Source organism: Mauremys reevesii, linkage group 13 (assembly GCF_016161935.1).
Source record: "Mauremys reevesii isolate NIE-2019 linkage group 13, ASM1616193v1, whole genome shotgun sequence".
In the NCBI taxonomy this organism is placed as follows: Eukaryota; Metazoa; Chordata; order Testudines; family Geoemydidae; genus Mauremys; species Mauremys reevesii.
In genome coordinates, this window is record NC_052635.1 from 38,936,035 (window position 1) to 38,958,049 (window position 22,015).

The following is a 22,015-nucleotide window of genomic DNA, read 5'->3' on the forward strand; positions in this document are numbered from 1 at the left end:
TTACTTTGTTACTTTCCAGGAGGTTTTATTAATTCTTACAGCCCCCATTGCTTCTCACAACAGAGTTCTCTGAGGAAGAAGAAACCACTGTAGGCTCAACTTATTCCATGGCAATTCAGCTTAGCAGCAAAGAAGGTCTAATGGGAAAAGGCTTTTTATTTTAGTAAGGTGCAGTACCTGCACTTTAAGCTTTCGCTGACCATTACAGTCAACAAAAGAGTGGGCCAAAACGCAGTTCCATGTCGCTCTTACTCTTTCAGATAACGGAACATATTCACTTGGAAAGAAAAGAAGAAATAGTGGGACTATGAATAAACTTGGTTTACAAAACAAAGTGGCTGCTTGCTTCTGTCTACTTTGCACATGCATGGTCTGAGTTTATTAAAGCCATTTGTATATCCCATCGTGGAACTTCATGGCATTATTTGCATTTCTGAAAATACTGGGTGCTCCTAAAATGAGTCTGACTGGACTGTGCGTGTAAGTTCTCACGCCCAGCTCTACTGCTGCACTTCAAATCAGACCCACAGCCCCCTTTTCCTCCAAGGAGCCGCTGCCACTTGTGCTGAATGACTAGGTGGCTTTGCAGTGCAGAGGAGCTTCCGCTAATGGCTAGAATACCAAGTTCTCTCACTCAATTCACTGAACAGAGATTAAGGGCCCGTGCTGCGTGCACACACAGTGAGAGACACACCCTGTCCTGAGGAGCTTCTAGTCTAAACAGACAGGATGGGAGGGGAACCAGGCACTAAGGAGGGAAGTGACTTTCCCAGAGTTTCACAGCCTGGCAGAACTGGAAATAGAAATCCTGGGGCTCCTGATGCTCCGTCCACTGGATACATGCTGCCTCCTCAGACATTTTTATGTGTAAAAGAACTGCCCTAGTCCATCCCCTTGTCCCTATGCTGGGGTACCATCCTGGATGTTATTCAGGTAACCCCTCTATTTTAACCTAACAAAACACTGCCCAATACGCCTGTTCTCTGCTTCCAACCCATTTTTCAGTGATTCTGCAGCGGGGAAAAAGTGGATGAACTCTTCACTTGGAAGGAGCGAGTACCCACTTAAAAGCAGAGCAAGCTGGGAAACCTCTCCAGACTATAAAGTAGAATATTAGTTGGGTAAAGGCTGTGGTAGAGACCTCTTAAGAATCGAAAGGGCCTTAGGCCTAGCTAGAGAGATCTTGCTCTGATTATGCAAGTGCCCCATTCTGTTCTTTTATTTTGTCTTGGAAAGGTTTGTTTTTATGTTCTAAACTGGAATATTTGCACATCTTGAGTCTGTGCATTTTGTCCAATGAGCACTGGAAGCCTCATCACCCAGGTCAGAGCACCTTTTTAAGTGTTTCTTTAAAATCTTACATTTGAACCTGGGCTCTTGTAAATTAGCCCTATTAACATTTCCTCCCTATAACTGATCTTCAGCCATTAACGGCCCATGCGGCAGTTGCTCGGAGGCTGCTGTGAGGAAGTTTCTAGCTGCTTTGCAGATAAAATCAGGTGGACTTGGGCCAAGCTTTTTGCACCCATGATTGTGGGATGAAGTCTAGAGGGGATCAATACTAGGTCTTCTCTGGCTGAGCAAAGGGAAGTCACTGACCTGAAAAGTACACTTAACTGCCTAAACATGATACGTTTTGGTGAGGAACGTGTAGAAAAGCTTAAGGTGAAAATATGCCAATGGAGAGGAGACGCTCATAGCATCTCCCGTTCCTGAATGTTAAATTTTGCTTCTCAAGCAGCCCATGACAATAGCTTCCTAAACCTGATCTTCAGTAAACAAACCTTTGTCCTGTCATTGTTCCTTTGACTCTCTGGTCCACTTGATCATAGTTTCAGGAGATCTGTACAAAAAGATGAGTTTGGCAAAGAGTTGTTCCTCCAGTTCCAGCTCCCCAATCTCCCTCACCAGGAAGATGTCCGTGCAGAGTTTCAGGATGCGGTCCACGTTGGGCAGCTCTTCAAACATTATAGAACGGGAGATGCCATTGAAGAACTCTCGGATAAACTTCCCAATGACCAGGACAACAGACATATAGAGGCCAACGATGCTGAGGAGAAGGGAGTAAAGAGTTGATCAGAACTAGGCGAAACAAGGGACCATATCTGTTCCCTAATATGGCCATGCTATCCGCCCACTCTATGGGAGTCTATAATGTCTATAATAACCATAAATGTCTATAATAAGCTATTCAGGTATCCATTCATTAAGGTGCAAGTTAGCTTTTCTCAAGGAGCCCAACTTTACCATCCTTACCTTGAATAGTTATACAGAGTTCCACTGATTTCAGTGAGACTACCAGTGCAGATTAAGGTAAAGTAAAAGGCCAGAAGGAGAGACTATTGTGATCAGCTATTCTGACCTGCATAACACAGGCCATAGAATTACCTCCCTCGGTGCTGTCTGCCTTAAACCCAGAACTTGTGGTTGAGCTTCAGCATGTCTTTTTTAGAAAGAAATCCAATCACCACCTCCTTAGCTAAAGTGGGCCGATGACTAATTATCTTCACTATTAAATTTCAGCTTTTATTTCTAGTCTGAAAATCTCCTAACCCAGGGATTGGAAACTGGGTCCAATGTAGCTCCCAGCATAGTGCTCTGGGAAGGGGACTTTTTTTCCTCCTCTTTGTTTTCACATTTGGGTTTACGGAAAAGCGTGTGATTTTTAGATAAAACTAAAAAGGGATATAAGGACTGCTCGCTGGCAAAACCCAAGGAATTTGTTCATGATTTTGAAGGAGAATAAAGCACCTGTGCCTTCACGCTCTTATAGAACACAGACCTAGGACTTGAGTAAATTGCCAGGTGCATAAAACCTACTGTGGGGGACACGGAAATGGTATTGCTTTATGTGACTCTTTTCTCTCGGCATCACTGCTAATTTTGAAAGCTGTAGCACTTTGCAACAATTAGACTGACATCCTGTCTGTTAGCCTGCAGGCAGTTTTGTGCACAGTGGGCTAAATTCTGCTCTCAGTTACACTTGTGCAACTTCATTGACTACAGCAGGGTCAAAGAGGAGTAATCAAAGGTCAAATCTGGTTGGTGATAACCTTACACCTCCATTTCAGTTGCTAATAACCCAGCTGGGGGCCTATCTTTCAGTCCAGTGCCTGAGTCAGGTTTGACAGGCTCAGCTTTCGAGCCATATCTGACCAAGGAAGGATAGAAACCAAATACAAAATACTGAAAAATTATGAAAGAACCAACCTGTCAAATACAATACACAAGCAGGCAGAATAGATGTCTATTCTGCCTGGTTGTGTAGGAAAATGCCAAGACTAAATAACTACCTAATAAACACGAATAAAGTATTCCTCTACCTAGGAAGAGCAATGGGGAGTATTTTTTTGTAGCGTAGCATGCCATCCTTACCCGTAGCCTGCCAGGAATCCCAGACTGGAAGGGCTGACTTTGTCATTGTAGATGATAAGCTCCACATTCTTGCTGCAAGCATTACCAGAGCAGGTAGGATTCCACTCTTGAATAACCCACCACTCAGTAACTTGGCCGGAAGATGAGTTGAGGGTCAGCTGCTGTAGTTTTATGGTTATGTTTCGGAAGAAAGCCATTTTGTCTACGTCCTGTGGTTTATGAGAATGAGCTGGTTCCCAAATGCAAAGATGAAAATTAGGAGCTTTTCCCCTACATGTCTAATATCTTTCACTACTATGCTTCCCTTCCCTGCATGCTATTTCCTTCTCCAAGTACTCCCCTTCAGAGAAGAGAATCTGCTCTGTAGAGCAGTGCAGTGGATCTGCTTTGCACATGTAAAAATTGATGTGCTCACAAATTTATGAGAATTTGTTACCAGGGGAATATTTCCAACATTTCAGACAGTTTGGTGCAGAATCTTTGAGATACTTGGAACTGTGTGTGAGGCTCACAATATTTCCCCTCTGAGCCCACAGTGGGTACCACTTTGGTTTCCACCAAGGAACCCTGAGACCAAAACCTTTATTGCAGCTTTATTGCAACTGCTTACCAACTTGCAAGCGATGTGCAGTTCTAGCTTCTGCTCCAGCAGTAGCCCTGAGGTATCTTGGTACCACGCCGGGAAGCAGTCTAGAAACAAGTGGAAGCCAAAATTGCCTTGGACTTATCAAATACTTCTGTGCTATGCATTAATCTTCTGGATCATTACCACTTAGAAATGTGCTTGGATCAACCCCCCAGAGTGAATCTGAACTTTGCAACTCCCACCCATATCTGTTAACAGAATGGCTCTATCTAGCTCTCAAGGAGCATATCAGAGAAACTAGCTAAGGTACCTGTATTGCCCCCCATTGCTATAGTATGTGAGCACCTCAAATTATTAACATTTAATCTCACAAGACCCTTGTGTGGTAGGGCAGTCACATTATCCCCATTATACAGATGGGAAAATGAGGCCTAGACCCTCAAAGGTATTTAGATGCCTAACCCCCTATTGAAATCAACAGGAGTTAGGTGTCTAAATAACTTTGTGCATCTACATCTGAGTGACCTGCCCAAGGTCCTGCAGGAAGTCTGCGGCAAAGTCAGGAATTGAACCCAGATCTCTGGAACCCTAGGCTAGCACCCTAACAACCAGATCATCCTTCCAGTCTGCCTCATAAGTTGCCCATTTTTGGCAGCCTCAGGAAAGAGTCCCGGGGTTGACTGGGCTCTGGAAACCAACCAACCCAAAACCACAGTGATGATCCCTCCAGGCACGTATGCAGGGCAGCTTCTGCCTGGGTTGTAGCTGCTTTGTGGAATCCAGGGCTTCAGTCTCTAGGGCTGTACAGACACCAGTGTTGATACGCAACGTATTTTAGAAAAGGATGAGTGTAAATGGGAGCTAAAATACTTCTAGGAGTGACAATAACACCCCTGCTCCTCCTTGTCATCAAACAGGAAGAAGTCCTAACATAGCGTGGTTCTAATGTTTGTAAAAGGAATGATGCTCCCATTTCACGTGTGAACAATCCCCTCTACTGTGTTCACCAACAACAATTCTTTGCCATGGCACATTTTGAAAACGCTGATCGAACAGAAGAAAAATACTGACATTGGCTCTTTCCTGGTCCCATTTAGCATTTGAACAATTTGTTCTCTTATCTCCTTCTCTTCATACCGCACCGTGTGCTTGCCAGACGCTTCCACATTCTTCACCAGAGAAGCATTCCTGCCCAAAGGAAATCAAGCGCGGTATATTCAGGTGTGGTACCCAAATGCAGTTCAAGATAAGACTTACTGGGAGGGATTCTTCTTCCCGCTGTGGGCCAGATGCGCTGCTGTGTACAGGGGCTGTAAAGACACTCTGGTGCAGGCACTATATAAGACAGCTGTGGGCTGTCTTATGAGGGTCCTTTGCAAGCCCTTTGGAAGGAGATATGTTGGAGGTGAAGCTGCAACACAGAGTGCTGCAGAGGATAATTACCCCAGCTTCTCGGTGGAGGTAGGTGTGAGGCTCAGGTCATGAATGAATGTTTGAGATCCCTGAATGGAAGCCATTAATTAACTAATTATTATTATGTATTTGTATTGTGGTAGCTCCTAGGAGCCCCTGTCATGGACCAGGACCCCTTTGTGCAAGGTGTGGTACAAACACAGAACACAAAGATGGTCCCGGCCCCAAAGAGCTCACACTCTTTGTAAGACAGGTGGGGAACGCGCAGGAAACAATGCGACAGCATTGGTCAGCATGACTGGCAGTGACCTCAGCACACCAGCAGGCTTAACCCTAGTGAAGTTTGAATTAATACCAGCTATATAATTCATTAACTGATGTAGTTAAAACTGACGTGTAACTCCTCTGAAAAGTACTTTTAAAATAAATACAGAACTTGAGCTGCTTTTTAATCCATTGCAGTGTTAACCACGATGCTGCATTTACCTGAGAATTGTCCAGTGAAAGTTGATGTAGACAGCGGTTGAGCTGGAGAGCTCGTCCATCATGGCTTCTCGGCTGGCGGGACTGATGCTCCACAGCAAGCTGGCATTGCTCTTTATTTTAGCAAGGACAATGTCCTCTGGGCTGTAGTTCACTATTAACTGCATGGCAGACTTGGGACGGGATAGAAGGGGTAAAACATCAAGACAGGAACCTGTTGGCTTCTCGGTAGGGGGGGCCTCATCTACACAGGCTTTGCAATAGGAACCAACACATTTAAAACGGCTTAAACGTAACAGCGGCCAAACTGCGGCGTTTGCTCGACTGCTGAGAGCAGGGCCAGGCTGTGTGAGACACTGCTCAAAAACCTAGTGCTGGGCCCAATCCTGCCTCACGGCCAAGTTCCCAGAACTCCAGGAGGGACAGAAGTGGGGTCACCGGGGAACAGCCCCCACAAAGCTGCTGCCAGGAAAGACTGGCATAGTGGAACAGAGCTTTGCCATCTCCCCTCACCTGCCCCCGTCCATGCCCCCTTCTGCCCTTGGCTGGGAGGACAGGACCTGGCAGCAGCACTGATGTGCTGAGAGGGACTCTCCTGCTGGGCATTTGGAGCTGAATTATGGCTCCTTTGCACTTCCTGAGTGTAACACAGGGGCCATAACTGGACTGAGGATCTGGCCCACTAACCCTACTAGAAGCAGGGATGTACACTAGAGTAGGGCTAGAGATCAGTTTAACCTGCAGCCAGATTTAAACCAGGTGTGACAGGGTGCAGGGGCACTACCTGGTTCTTGGTGAGCAAGAGGTTAATACCAGCTCAGCATTCCCTCCCCCACCCTTGCACAGGTGCTATGGGGAAGGGCTGTAAATTGGCCACTTAAGGCAGTGAGGAGAGGAGTCACTTTAGGGACTGTCCGGCTCTAGACGGGGGAAATATTTGGTGAGTTTATTTTTTGCTTTGACTTTAAGTTGCAAACATTCCCCTTTGAGGAAAGACCTTTGCTGACTACACCTGTGATTTGTTTCTGCTGAGTCATGCCAGCATGTGCCATGACTTCTAAGCACTGCTGAAATCCCTCTGTAGACAAGCCTTGGGCTAAAAAAATCACAGCAGTTTTATGAAGGGCTCACCCCAGGAAAGTGAAGATATGCCCAGCAAAGCACCTGGCACCTGCTGGAGAACTCGAACCAAGCAGCACTAACACTGAGAGATGACCGGAGGGGAATCTGGGCTCGCTGATGAAGTGACCTGTTCGAGTGACACTTACCGGGTGAAGGGCATATTGATTAGCCAGCTCGTTATATGCTGCTGGAGAGAAAGGGATCAGATTCCGCTGCTGAGCGCTCATGGTGAATAATGACTAGGCAAGAAAAAGAGGGCAAATCAGAGAGATGGCATTCTCAGTGCAGCCTGTGCCTCCAGGCACTGCCGCAATACAGAGAAAATCCATACCAATGGTATGAAGCATGAAACCAAAGAGAATTTGCCACCTCCACTTTTCTTTCTTCCTATTACCTTTCCCTTTTCTTTTGCTTCCACTGCCATTTCACACACGGCACTGAACAGCCTTCTGGCTTCAGTCGCCCCTAGCATGGGCCATGTGCACACCAACAATAAGGTGAAAAAATCCTGACCCTAGTGCAAATCCACTTAGCGTGTGTGTGTGTGTGTGTCAGTCACACTCCTGTAAGAACACTACCCTTACCTCGTAACCACTAATGGTAATTTTGACTGAGACATCCAGGGGCTGATTGGTTACTCCTGCCACAGATTTAACCAGTGACATAAGAAGCAGTGGGAACCACACGATGCAGACCAATATAAAGACAATGCAGCCTCCTATTCCATACTTCACAATCATTTTCTTCTTCTGGCCAGAAGGCTGAGGATATTTCTGCAAAGGCAAAGTTATAATTGAGCATGATGCAATTGTAGCATGGCAGGGAAACCAGGCAGGAAGGAACTTGGTGACCCTTTTGAGGCTATGAGATAGAACATTTGGGAAATAACCCAGTTGTTTTGCATGCACACTGAGTGACAGATTACTCAATCAACACACACACACACACACACAAAAAGGACATGTGTAAACTGGCAAACACACAACTTCAAGTGAAGTATCAGAGCGGTAACCGTGTTAGTCTGGATTGAGTTATTCCACTTGTAACTTATCTATTCACTTTTAATGAACTATTTAAAAATTATCAAGTTTTTAAGATGCTGTAAATGCTCATTATTTTATTTGTGAGGGTTGGGGTTGAAATGCACTGTACACACTTATAATTCAGTAGAAATTATCCGTATAATGTCTATATGATGTTCTTAGAGGTGGCCCATTGCTCCCTCTCAGGACTGAGTAGCTACTGCAGTGGAACAGCTCTTTGAGGAAACAGCACTAGTGAAACAGGCTGGGGCAAGGCTGTAAAAAGGCTACAGGGCTAGGAAGCAGCATCTAGAGGAAGAAGGGCCGGGAGCCTAAAGTCTTGGTAGAAATGAGATGTCCCCCAGCTCCTTCCATTGAAGGGGTGCTGCTCTCCGCAGAAAGCAGCAGCAGCAGCTGGCGGCAGAGCATGGCATTCAGATACCGAGGACAAATCTAAGATGGAGCTGGCTTCATTTCAAAATGACTGGTGGAAGCCCCATTGCTTAGAGGAGCTAAAATTAGACTGGACAAAATTCTACAAAATGTGCCATAGGGAGCTGTCCTGCATGGGCCAGAGGGGTGGAGCAGACCTCCTAATAGTTCTTTTCCAGCTCTAACTTGCGTGACTTTTAATATATTCTCTCATCCCCACCATGAGATATGAGTTGTACTTATAAATAAGGAAGAACTGTCTGTAGCTGGAAACCCCTTTAAGGGAGAGTCTTTTTTAGATGCGGGCGAGCAATTCTTCCCCTCATCTTATAGAGAGAGGGTGAAATCCTGGCTCCATTGAAGTCAAAAGGAGCTTTGACACTGACTTCAGTGGGGCCAGGATGCCACCCACAGTGACTATTCGGTAAGTGCAAAAGTAGCTTTTGATAACATAGAAGATCCCGCAGGTGGGCTCAGACCAATGCTGATGCTGAAGTGGAACTGGAATGGTGATGTACTGCTAAACTCCCATCTCTAGTGTCTATCTGACTAAAGGCAAAAGATCCCATAATCTTGGAGTCCCACCAAAATCCCCTCTCTGAGTAAAACAGGTCTATGCCTGAGACATTGCTGAGTGCGTAATTACGGCTTCCTTGTTTAACTATACAGTCAGAATGCTATGGGCATCTCCGTTTATCTGCAGTATTGCAATGCTCAGTGAACAAGGGAAGGTTCTGCTCAAACATAAATCTCTCTATCTTCCCAAGTCCAGTTTTTTCTGAAGGGTGCATTATTTCTCCCCCTCCCCCCAGCCTAAACCGGCCTCACAAATGTCTGTTAGATAATTTTATGAGACGGGATTGTACAACTGGAATCACTTGCCTTCTCAGACTCTCTCAGGCATTTCATAATGAAAACATTTGCATATAAATCCTCCACACAGATCCAGCTGGAAAGACTCAGTGTGGTGTCAGTCCAAACCCAGTCCATGACAGCTCTCAGCTCGGTAAGGAAAGGCACCATACGAAACCTACCAGTTAAAGAAAGAATGTTATTAACATTTTAGAGTGACATCTCTGTTAAATACCAGAGCCTGGAGTCCTAGCAGATAATTTTCAGGCATTTAGTGAAATCTTTTTCCCTGGCACAATCTTCCTTGATTTTGAGGGACTTTTCCTTTATCAGCTCCTGAAAACCCGTTTCCAGTGTGTAGTTGTATAGTACTGAGACTGTACAGAGTGCCCAGGGATTTCAGAAATCACAGAAACCTTCATGCTTCGGGGCAGAAGCCAAATGCAAACTGCCTAGGGATAGGAAGAAACTTCCCCTATGGGCAAATTATCCCACAATTGTCCATTATGGGAAGTCTGAGGCATCTGGTACTGGCCACTATTGGAGGCAGGGTACTAGACTGGATGGATCATTCATCTGATCCCATCTGGAAGTTACTATAAACCAGTGGTTCCCAAACTTTAACAACTTGTGAACCCCTTTCACTAAAATGTCAAGTCTTGCAAACCCCCTCCTGAAAATGAATATTTCCAGGCGATTTTCTCCTTTACCGGAGTATAAATTATAAAAGCAGTGATCTTGGAAATATCAAATTTGTTTTTATGACATGCTTATTACACACTACTTATTATTAATTATTTATCATGACAACATTTTTATTACATTATGAAAATGGCAACACTCTTCCAAGATCTCACTTTCGTAGCTTGTATCACTTTGAATAAGCCTGTTACAAGACAAGGCTCCTATTTTTCATCAAGGAGTGTCATTTGTGAAACAGCAGGAAGGTATTTAAGAAGCCAACTCAAAGAGTTCCTCCTACATAAGCATTCAGGTCTTGAGCAGTCCAGGCAAACAACGCACGTTACAACAAAGCTTAAACTTGTTCTTCATCATAATTTTTAAAACAACACTGGTTACCTATTTAATTTTAAAAACAGCAAAAAATATCCACCTCCCTTTCCATTTCTTATAAGGAGTCTTGAAGTTGAAATCTCCTCAGTGTGACAGATATGCTTGCCTTGATCTGCTTAGCTCTTGGAAGTCCAGGGGCTCCAGGCCACTGGTCCCATGCTGCCCGGTGTCCCTAGGGACAGCTCTGTCTGCCATTAGGGAATTTTTTTTCCAAGAACCCCCTGTAACATTTTGTGAACCCACAGGGGTTCCCGAACCTCAGTTTGGGAACCACTGCTATAAATCTATTCACCCACCAGGGAATTATTCAAATTTGGAAGATCTTCTTTAAAAGCCAAATTTACAGTGAGGCCTTGACTTCGCCTCCTGTTGTTCCTGTACAAATACCTGTGTGCACCCTTCTCAGATGTCAGCACCTGTGTACAAAAGACCACCCAAGAATGGGGTCTCGTGCTAGATGCTGTACGGAGAAGTATAGTCTCTGCCCCAAACTGATAGATTCTCTCACCTGCAGATGTAGGAGATGGAGTCTGTTCATGGAACATCCACTGATCCTGAGGGGGTGTGTCTTTGTGCACAAATCATTGTTTCTATCCCCTCAGCTGGCAGGTAATAGCACTCAAAACTGCAGTGCATGGCCCACTGGAGGCCAGTGCTTGAAAACTAGGCCACAAGCATGCAGGAGAGAGATTTCTCCCTTAAAGTTCCTTTCAGAGCCTCTTCCTTTATACAAAACCCACAGATTGCTCCATGCAATGTTAGCCCACATGGGAAATGGATATTTTTTCCATAGGGTTTTTTAGGTTAATAATATGTAACTCAGCATGTATTTAAAAATGCCTTGAGTACATAAAATTCATCCCAAATATGACCAAACTGTCCAATGGCTTTTTAATATCTCTGCCACAAGACTGTGTATCAACATATTTCCTGTCTGGAGACATTCCAGTGGCAATTCCAGGCATGGAATATATTTAGTCTATATTTACTTAGTCTATTTAACTTTCAGTTAGGCTCATCTCACAACCATGCTATTTCAGGGTGATTTATACAATATTTACATTGAATTCTGCTAATATTTCCTTGCCTCTTGATACTGGATCACAGCACATACATTCCAGAGACCCAGGCTGGAGGAATAAGCAGCTATTCTAGGCAATCAGAGAGGATCTAGCTAAGGGGAGACTGCCAGGATGTGAGATGATTTGTCTGAAAAGTTTATTGAGCGATTATGTAGAAAGGTAGCAATCAGGCTAGGGGAAAAGATAAGCTACAGCAACAAGAAATGGGGGTTGCACTCAAGAGTCAAGTTATGGCATTCAGACCCTGCTCTCCTTTCCTCTAAAGTGCAAACTTAGGGCTTGAGCTTAATTTCTGATATACCTGCCATAAATCACACATATCCCAAAAAAGAACAGTCAACGTTTATCGTGCTAAATACTGGTCCCACTGAATTGAGTGAGGATTGTATCGTTGGCTTTAATGAGACTGGGGCTTGGCCCATGGTTTTTAAGCCTTTATTATAAAAGCTGAACATCCCCTCTCTGCTTACCCTTGGAATAGGAAAAGGTTTACAAAATTGTAACTCTTTGTCAGAAAGTTGCCTAGGACCCGATTTGGATAACCACATTTGATCTGATACGCAGACAGGCCAAAATAAACACATTTGACCAGGTACCAAAGCTGAGCCACATGGTTTCTGTTGAATCTCCTGTAAGTGAATAAAACAGAGATTTCATTACACTATTTTTGTCACCAAAGTCCTTTTAATTTTTTTTTAATGTGACAGTTCCTGAATCACTAGTTTGACCTTCATTTTAATATCACCCCCCTCAGACTGGATTGGAACCTAGTGAAAATGAGATGCAAAGTGAGTGGCCATATGTCGTCACTTGAGGCTATGGGTCCTATTAAATGGAGCTTCTTTTCCCTGCAGCTTGAATAATAAATGTCCTTCCACCAAAGGGAAGTGTTGACCAACAGTGAGCAGCTTTAAAGTAGGATATGTCTAAAGTTGGGAGAATATTTCTGCCAGGGGTTTTTCCCCTTGCCATACTTCATAAGCCTGCAGATGTCTCCTTTTCCTGAGATCTCATTTTCAAAGAGTCAGATGCACAGTTCCTATAACTGAGCTTGCATATGAATCACATACCTGGCTATTTGCGCAAATAAACTAGGCATGCAACACAGTAGCATTTTGCACACATAATTGCACTCTCTTTTGTTTCTTTACCCAAAACATGCTGCACTTTCAATGTGAAGACTGCGGTAGGAAATTAAGTTGTCCCTCTATCCAGTTCCAAACCCACCCATCGCAGCAGAAGTGCTAAGAGCACAAATTAAATTGCTGCTGAAAGCATGCAGAAATGTCAGATTTCAAAGCCACCCTGGCTTCTGCCTGTTTTCCCATTGAAAACAAGTCCTGCTCATGAAAGAGAGAGATTTTCATGTGACACTGGCCACAGTTGTACCTTTCAGTAACGCCTGGCAAGATGAAGAACATCCAGAAGTGAATGCCAAAGACAAGGACAACCTGGAACACACACTTCCCAAACATAGTCTTCCTCAAGTAAATGGCCCGGTCCACTATCATGGTGCCAAACTGAATCAGGAGCATCACCAGGAAGGCTTCAGGGACCTGGTCTTCCGACAGGGATTCAGTTATGTCAGCAGCTGCGGAGTGTTTCTGAAAGGGGAAAATCTAGTTACAAAGCAATACCACTCAGGATTTATCCAATGATTTTATATAATCCATGGGATAGTGGGAAAACTCCAGACCGCTATTATGTGAATAGTCCCTATTCAGACAAGTATCTCCCCTGAGTGTAAGGGGACTTACAGCTGTAAGCAAGTGCTGCATTTTCTGTTAAGGGCTGGAAAGGCAAGGCTCTAATTCCTCCTCTCTACAAGCAAATCCCTACTCTGCAGGCACTAAGTAGAAGCATCTTAAATAAAGATGCAGACAAAATAACAGTGAGCAGCTGCTGATGCCTCATGGAGGATTCTGAAGAACAACTGGTTTTTAAACAGTTCTGTTCCTTTGTTTCATAGAGCAATGGTCATCTACCCTGCATCGAGAGCCAGGTCCATGTTTGTAGCTTGCACCTCCCAAAATAAAATCTTCAGATCCAGATTTCAAAGCCCCATGCTTGGGAAGGTTCAGATATGGAGTTTTAACTAGACCCATTATAAAAATATCAGGGCTTCAGCGCTGTGGTTTGGATCCATCTCCATCCCTCGCTTTCTCTTTCTCCTCCCTAAATTTTTATAACTAAGACTATTTTGCATGAAACCAAGCTTTTAAGGATCTTGATAGACTCATCTGTTATTACTGCTCATTCCCCCACTTGGAAGCAGAATCACATTCTTATGAGACATAACAATAACATCCAGATGTGGAAAGCACAAGCAAGTGCTACGGCAGCCAAGCACAATGTGCAAGCAGCAATGCTGAGAGCATAAGCATTGCACTGACTGGGTTGTGCTTCTGTTCCAGAAGCCTACATCACTCTGCCGCTTTGCCGTCGGTTTGGAGTTATAGCCCTTCTGGAAATGAAACAGTCTCCCGCTCTCTATGCATGAGGACCCGCTCCTGAAAGAGGCTGAGCATCTCTCATGAGATACCGAGCCGCCCTCCACTCCCACTAATGTCTATGGTGTTCTTCACATTGCAGTAGGGGTTCAGTACCTCATAGGATCAAGGCCCTACGTAACCCTCCCTTTCTCCTTTCTTTTGAGTAGTTTTCCATCTCAAATCTCTACACTGAGGTGATCTACTCTATATAAAAAAAAATAAAACAAAGCAATATGGGGTGGGTGGAGAATGGAACAAACAAAGAATTTATGATCAAACAAAGTGAAACATTTGCTTTCTTTGGGACACAATGGTACTCCCTGCCCAGTGTCTGCTGAAGAGCCTCTCCCTTCTCATCATTAGTCACTGTGTTATCTGAATCAGTTAGCCTGTCTTTTGTGGGTAGTCTCTTCTCTAGTCTATGGAGACTCCTTGCTCAAGAGAATTTAAGGTTGAATCAAAAAACAAATGAAAAGAGTGGCTGTAATTCAGGGGAAATTTCCATCAGGTCCCTGATGGTAGAGAAGAGAGAGGAATCAACTGTAGTGAATACAAAGTGTGTTCTTTATTCTCACACACACATAGGACACTGTGGTTCCTCCTGGCTCCCAGACTGATTAACTTAGTCTGTGCCTCCTTCTGTCTCCCTAAATCCTGGAGTATGCAGTCATGGAAGGGATTGCTGACTATATACCATAGTCCCCAAGTTAATAATCAAGCTACTTGCTTTGCAGTCTGTATAAAGAAAGTGCATTTGTGCTTACGCCAAAAGCCCAGTATCCAAAGATAACAATTATAAAATTGATCACGTCAACCAGGAACATCAGTGCATAGACGTCACAGACGGGGCTGTACTCCGGATGAATAATGTCGTAGAAGAACTGCCTGATAGGTCGATAGATTTGAAGGGCACTAGGGGTAAAAACAAGTATAATCTAGATCAATGGAAATTGTAACAATGCATCCGCAGAATGATCAGATGAATGTCTCCACTGCACGTCTTCCAAAGAAGACCCATAAACACTGGAATTATAATTACTCTACTGAACTGAAGTGCAACAATGTCTCATTTTCCTAAGAGATGTTACAAATAATACCCCAATTACATTTTAATCACCAGCTTCTTTGCTTTCAATATCAGTTGTTTCATCTTTTGCTTAAGAAGTTTCTTCTTACTGATGGGACTCTTTCTAAAAAGCTTCCATTTCTTCCTGGCTTCCTTCTTCTGAGTCTTGCCTACCAAAGGGAAGACAAATCACAGTTTTGTCTGGGGGCCATTCTTTTCTTAACAGCCATGTCCTAATTTTGTCACAAAGGTTTACAATTCTGGTAAAACTTTAGGTGTTCCAATAAGGCACTAATTCAGCCAGTAGGGTTATCTCACAAGAAATCAATGTTTGAGAATGCCCTATGAATATAGTTTCTTGGGCTAGCAAATACACTAAGTTACTCAGAAGGAATTATTTGGCATCTATATACCATGCTAATGGGCACATAGGAAAAAAAATCACAGTAATTCTCTAGTATGGGTAGGGTGACCAGACAGCAAATGTGAAAAATCGGGATGGGGTGGTGGGTAATAGGAGCCTATATAAGAAAAAGACCCCAAAATTGGGACTGTCCCTATAAAATCAGGACATCTGGTCACCCTAAATATGGGTGGGTAGAGACTACAACCATCTAGGCACAATCTCCCTATTTTCAGGTGCATCCAGAGAAAATTTGCCTCATAGTATTTTCTCCACCTGAATTTTAAAATGAAAACCCTCTCAGTGTCTAAAACTAGTTCAGTGTGGCTCTGACTACCTCTGTTAACGGAAGCTGTCTTCCTTCCTCTGAAGACGCTCCCTGAGGGATTGTGATGTCTGAAAAGGTGCCATGCCCCTGATCCAGGCTCATCTTCCTGCAGACCACCTCTGGACTCCTGATTCTTTGGACTCCTAGAAAATTTCCTTTTCTTGGTTTCAGACACATTGTCACCTTTGGAATCCCATAGTCCATGGCACTAATGGGAACATTTAAAGAATGATTAATACAGTTTGATACACTGTGTCCTCAGCCCAGCATCTTTAATTTGCAGTAACCATGAATTGCTCTACAGGCGGAGATAGAGGCAGACACAGAATGGGGGAGAGAGAAACAGGCTGGGTTTGCACTTGAGATGAAAGCTTGGTTTCATGATGGGTAGGGAATGGGCACAAGTCCCCAATTTGGATCCACACTTCAAAGCCTCTAAAATCCAGGGGCAAACCTCTTATTGACTTAAGCAGGGCTAGGATTTCACCCCAAGGACTCTAATCTCCCATCACAGCATGTGAGTATCTCACATGAAAGCAAATGGCACTTATTTGTAAAGAATTAGGCCCATAAGTGTTCAGATCTGGGATTTTGTTGGAGTTGAGGGCCAAATGCTAAGTTTAAATCCAAACCTGGGTTTGGACACTGAGTCCCTGCCCCCAAAGGATGAGATGAGTTTTGAATTTATAACAGAAATGAAGATCAGGCAAGTTTAGCAGCGTTTCAGTTTTTCTCTGCAAACATTCAGCAGAGCGCTAAGAAACTAGCCATTTCTTCTCCTTCTCCTTCTCTTCAAGAACAACTTACCTTCAAGATAGACCTGTGAAAGAACAAAGCCAGCAGCTGCACAAGATCAAAATGCACATAGCCATCCTTCTTCTCAATCCCAACAATGTTTGGCAGAACAAATGGTTCTTCTGCATTGATGCCGCAGTATAACTTAGTGGTCCAGGGAAAGAATCCAAACTGAGCAAAATATTTGACAACTACTGCTATCTAAAGAGAAAAAAAAACTAAATTAGTTGGAAGACATGGCCTGGCAGGGCAACAACTAGCCTTAAACATTTTCAGAAGCGTTTCTATATCTTCCAAATACAGGGAAAGACTCCAACCAGCATTTCTGCTGGCTTGAGATTCTGGAGAGCTAACCTTGCTTTGGGATCCAGTGGTGTTTTATCACGTATAGATGTTCTCTAATTGTGTTTGTTTCTGGTTTTATGTTCAATAAATTACCTGCAGTTTGTGAGCTACCTTCAGACCTACCAATGTCATTTAGTCACATCCACCATCTAGTCTACCCCATTAACATCAATTCTAACAGAAGTTTATTGCACGTTAATGTAAAGAAAAAGAATAATATTTGTTTGCAGAGAGACACGTCGGCAGCAAGGCAATTTTCTGGCTGTTGCATACCTCTGTATAAACGATAGCCATCATCCAGAAGAATTTAGTAGGCCTTGGAATGGATAACATGGCCCACAGAAATATAAGGATAGGCAGAACCAAAGTGAGGACTGAAGCGGAGACCATGTGGTTGAGAATGATCACAAAATAACAGAGCATTTCTGACTTGGATACCATCGCATTGTACAAAGCAAAGCCCAACTTCAGGGATCGAGGCAGACTCTGGTAAAACTTGTCTGACTGCTCCAGTTCATTGTCATGAAACATCCTGAACCACAGAACAAAAAAAAAATATAACAACAGATTAATTATATTTCCTCACAGAATTGGTGCAAGGCTACAAACTAGTATTTTTAATACAGAAGGTTATATAAATGAGACCAGATGTATGGCATAATATAATCTCTTCAGAACTGCATGCCTAAGGCTGTGCTAGTTTGTCAACCAAATCTGCTGTGAAAGCTGTCAGTGATCTAACTCACATACACTCATAGTCCCCCACCCCTCATTCTGAACGGCCCTCACAAAACACGGGTGTGTTTGCACATTTAAACCTCCAAGTACAAAGTAACTCCTGGAGGTGCTGCTGAGCACTCTCCGTTTTTGTTGACCGTAGCCCTTAATTCACCAATTCTGTAGCATTAGTGCATGACGACCGTAGCGCTCGTATGAACACAAATGCCTGTGCTGTGTGGGCACAGTTCTTTCAGTCTAACCCTAATAGTCGGGCTGGTCGTGGGGAGTGGGGACAAAACAACAACAAAAAACCACCTTAGTGACATTTTTGAAATTTCTGAGTTGTTTCCATCTCATAGGGTTCAAACTGGGCCTGAAATGTTCTGTGCGGGTGGGTTGTTTGTTTGTTTGTTTGTTTGTTTGTTTTACTGAAATTTTAATTTGTTTTTTAAATATTTTTTTTTCATTTATCACAACCACCATTTTCCATACGTAACAGTTTGTGGTAAGCAAAAAAAAATCTATTTTGGTAAAAAATTCAGTAAAAATCATGGAAAAATTTGCAAAAAGTGAGACTTTCAACAACTTTTTATGAAAAGTTTCATTGGGGGGGGGAAGCCATGGGGGGGGGGGGGCTTTTAATGTGCAAATTTTTTGACCAGTTGGACCATGTAGTAGGATTAGTCTCATGGAGACTATAATCCATAGTTCCATATCCCCCAGCTGGTGAAAGCGGGCATAGCTTTACTATGAATGGAGCTACACTGACTTACGCCAGCTGAGCATTTGCACCATAAAGTCTCTTTTTAGTCTGACATCAAACACAACATCCAATGTCAGCTTGTGCAAGTGAAGAAACTAGACACAGTCAAGTGATGCCATGTTGTTTAAGGCACATCATCATTCCATGAGCACATTTTTGGGTATCTCTGCAGCTGGGTTTGACTTTAGGTCTTTCTTGCCTGTTCAGAAGCAGCTCACTGGCAGTCATGATAACAGGAACTTCATTTAATGGCCTGCCTGCTTCTTTGCTCCTCTCAGCTGATGGGGAAACGGCATAATCTTTCCTTTCACAGGAAGGAAGTGGAGTGGTCATTTCTGGGGCAGCTTCTTTGATGCTGTCTTCATCTTCCCTCTTCTCTCCTACCTCATCTCCATTAATTTCCTCAGCAACTTCATCAGGTGTCCTAGATTCAGAATGAGGTGGGTTTTTTTTTAAAGATCACTGAAAATCACAAGTTAAGTTTCTTAATAGACATTGAAATAATTGTACTAATATGAAACCTCCTGGCTCATGCCAAAGCGAGAAGGGGCTCACTCACCATAAATTCAGAATCCAGCTAAGAATTCCAACATCTAAGGTCATGGTGACAGTGATTAGAAAGGATTCACACGGAATTTAATGTTATTTCCATACAAGCTTGTTCTTTTAAAGTATTCAAAACATTTCAATTTGCATCACACTAATTGCAGGCTAACCAGCCTCACAGCAGTCATTGCATGAGCTGCATGCTTATTGAACTCTCTGCAATATTACACATGGGTTACTCCAGCTGCATGCTAGCTAATTCCACTGTAATCATTCCCCTGAGTTTAGCTGCTGCTAACTGACCTTCCTGTAGCCACTCCCTAGGGGCTATTTTTCATAGAAATATTGGTCTGGGAGGGATTCGAGAAGTCACCACGTCAAGCCGCCTGCTCTGTAGAGGACCAAGTAAACCTAGACTATCCCTGACAGGTGTTTGTCCAATCTGTTCTGGAAAACCTCCAGTGATCTGGATTCCACAACCTCCCATGGAAGCCTATTCCAGAGCTTAACTACCCTTATCGTTAGAAAGCTTTTCCTAATATCTAACCTAAATCTCCCTTGCTGCTGATTAAGCCCATTACCTTCAGTGGATATGAAGAACAATTGATCACCAACACAGTTGAAGACTGTTATCAGGTCCTTCCTCAATCATCTTTTCTCAGGACTAAACATGCCCAGTTGTTTGTTTTTAAATCATTCCTTATAAGTCAGGTTTTCTAAACGTTTGTTGCTCTCCTCTAGATTCTCTCCGATTTGTTCCCATCTTTCCTAAAGTGGTGGCACCCAGAATTGGACACAGCTTTCCAGCTGAGACTTTACCAGTGCCAAGTAGAGCAGGACAAATACCTACCGTGTCTTACATATGACACTCCTGCTAGAACAGCCCTCAATGATATTAGTCTTTTTCGCAGCTGCATCACATTGTTAACTTATATTCAATGTGTGATCCACTAGGCATTAAACATCTCAGCTTTCTTTTTATGTCATCAGTTATTAGCCCTCCTTCCCTGCTAAGCAGACTTTCCTTCACCTTCCTCTTGCTCCTAACGTATTTGAAGAACCTCTTCTTACCACTTTTTATGTCCCTTGCTAAGTGTAACTCATTGTGTGCCTTACCGATTCTGGTTTTGCCCTTACATGCTTGTGCTATTCATTTGAACTCCTCCTTAGAAATTTGTCCATGATTCCACTTTTTTTTTTAGGATTCCTTTTTGATTTTCCAGTCATTAAAGAGCTCCTGATGGAGCCATATTGGCCTCTTACTATTCTTCCTGTCTTTCCTTTGCGTCAGGATAGCATGCAGTTCTGCCTTTCATATTGTCCCCTTGAGAAATCACCAGTTCTCCTGACCTCCTTTTTTCCCTTAGATTTTCTTCCTGGGACCTTACCTACCAGTTCTGAGTTTTGCTCACTGTAACCATTCATTGGCTGACTCCAGGTGCTGCTAACTGATGACACTGCTACCCCTCTCTTGGGATTACTCCTGTTCCATGCCGCAGTTTTTGCTTTGAGCTCAAATGAATCTAAAAATCTCAAAATGAAGCAAAACAGAGCTGCCAAGCTTCACCCAGCTTCCACTCAAACCATCAGTTATCCCAGACTCACTCTGAACTGGAACCAGTTCACGCCATAACCCAGGCTTGGAGGCTTGAGAGGAAGGATGGTTCAATGATCAGAGCACTAACCTAGGGTTTAGGAAACTTGTCTTCAAGTCTCTGCTCCACCACAGACTTCCTGTGTGACCTTGGGCACATCATTTAGCCTCCCTGTGCCTCAGTTCCCAGCTTTAGAATGGGGATAACAGCACCTTCCAGGGAGTTGTGAGGATACATACATTAAAGGATTGTTAGCTGCTCAGATACTATGGCTTGCGGGGTGGGGGGGATACATAAACACCTTAGATATGTAACAAATTCAGCAAATATTGCCTAGCTGCACATTACCTTACTACAGGTTTGCACAGCTCTTATGAGAAGTTCTGACAAGGATAATGTCCCCACTGTCTATTCACCTGGATGCACTGCTCTGGTGCGGGAGCTGAGTTCCCCTCCTGGGTATCTGCTGGCACTCTAATGTGTCTTCATGCTGATCCTCCTGCGTGCCTTTCATTTTATTTCCTCCATAAGGACTTGCTTGCACTTGCTGACTCTTCTTCAGGTTGTAATATTGGAGAATTGTGTCTGGTGAGGCTTCTTTTCCCTTAAAAAAATTTAATACAAAATCAGTCAGATGGGAAAAATGCTGTCCTCATTTCTGTCAATGGAAGCGATTGCAATCCCATACTACCCTTTGAGACCCCTACAGTCCCATGGGGAATTCCCACCTTTAAAACAGATGGCTGGTGCTCATTTTATATCCTTGTGTCCCACACTAAATAAGACAGTCCCTTCCTTGCTGTTAACGCCTTTCAAAATATAAGCATGACAGCTCTTAGTCATCACTAAACTTAGTTAGTAGAAACATGTGGGAATGGACATTTTATATGGATCTCAAGAATATCCAGCGTTATCTAATTAATAATAGCACAGATTTTGAAAGGAATATTAAATCTCATGTTTTCTGATTTTAAGCCAATGTCTATTAGAGACCAAGAGGAGACCCCTTTCTCCCTACTGTGGAGTTTCTTACATCTTCTTCTGACGAATCTGGTGCTGGCCACTGCCAGAGACAGGACACTGGACTAACTGCATCTTGGTTCTGATCCAATGCACCAGGGGTTCTCAAACTTCATTGCACCGCGACCCCCTTCTGACAACAAAAATTACTACACGACCCCTGAAGTGGGGACTGAAGCCTGAGCCTACCCAAGCCCTACTGCCCCGGGCAGGGCGGGCCAAAGCCCAAGGGCTTCAGCCTCAGGTGGGGGGCCTGTAACCTGAGCCCCACCAGCCAGGGCAGAAGCCCTCAGGCTTTGACCCTGGGCGCTTGGGCTCGGGCTTCAGCTCTGGCGACCCCATTAAAACGGGGTCGTGACCCACTTTGGGGTCCCGACCCACAGTTTGAGAACCACTGCAATACACCCATTCCTATGTTCCTATTAAATTATTGGGGGTTTTCTCCATGAAAAATGTATATGAAAACAAAAGATTTTCAGTTTCATCAAAAATTTTCTTCAA

General features: G+C 43.6%; 1 protein-coding gene across 1 annotated transcript in view; it reads right to left on the reverse strand.

Annotated features, from left to right (window-relative positions):
* Positions 1 to 1,501: 1,501 nt before the first annotated feature.
* The window catches only part of LOC120380173 (piezo-type mechanosensitive ion channel component 2-like), a 62,229-nt gene continuing 41,715 nt past the window's right edge, over positions 1,502 to 22,015 (reverse strand). Inside the window, exons 35-51 of the mRNA XM_039497658.1 lie at positions 20,911 to 21,098; positions 18,553 to 18,777; positions 17,144 to 17,402; positions 16,538 to 16,726; positions 15,740 to 15,938; positions 15,040 to 15,169; positions 14,698 to 14,845; positions 12,831 to 13,045; positions 11,912 to 12,070; positions 9,316 to 9,463; positions 7,564 to 7,752; positions 7,126 to 7,218; positions 5,861 to 6,030; positions 5,033 to 5,149; positions 3,986 to 4,065; positions 3,376 to 3,604; positions 1,502 to 2,050 (exon numbers count right to left, since the gene is read on the reverse strand). Of these exons, the coding sequence (XP_039353592.1) occupies positions 1,795 to 2,050; positions 3,376 to 3,604; positions 3,986 to 4,065; positions 5,033 to 5,149; positions 5,861 to 6,030; positions 7,126 to 7,218; positions 7,564 to 7,752; positions 9,316 to 9,463; positions 11,912 to 12,070; positions 12,831 to 13,045; positions 14,698 to 14,845; positions 15,040 to 15,169; positions 15,740 to 15,938; positions 16,538 to 16,726; positions 17,144 to 17,402; positions 18,553 to 18,777; positions 20,911 to 21,098 (2,994 nt within the window). The 3' untranslated portion in view covers positions 1,502 to 1,794. The remainder of the gene's footprint in view (positions 2,051 to 3,375; positions 3,605 to 3,985; positions 4,066 to 5,032; positions 5,150 to 5,860; positions 6,031 to 7,125; positions 7,219 to 7,563; positions 7,753 to 9,315; positions 9,464 to 11,911; positions 12,071 to 12,830; positions 13,046 to 14,697; positions 14,846 to 15,039; positions 15,170 to 15,739; positions 15,939 to 16,537; positions 16,727 to 17,143; positions 17,403 to 18,552; positions 18,778 to 20,910; positions 21,099 to 22,015) is intronic.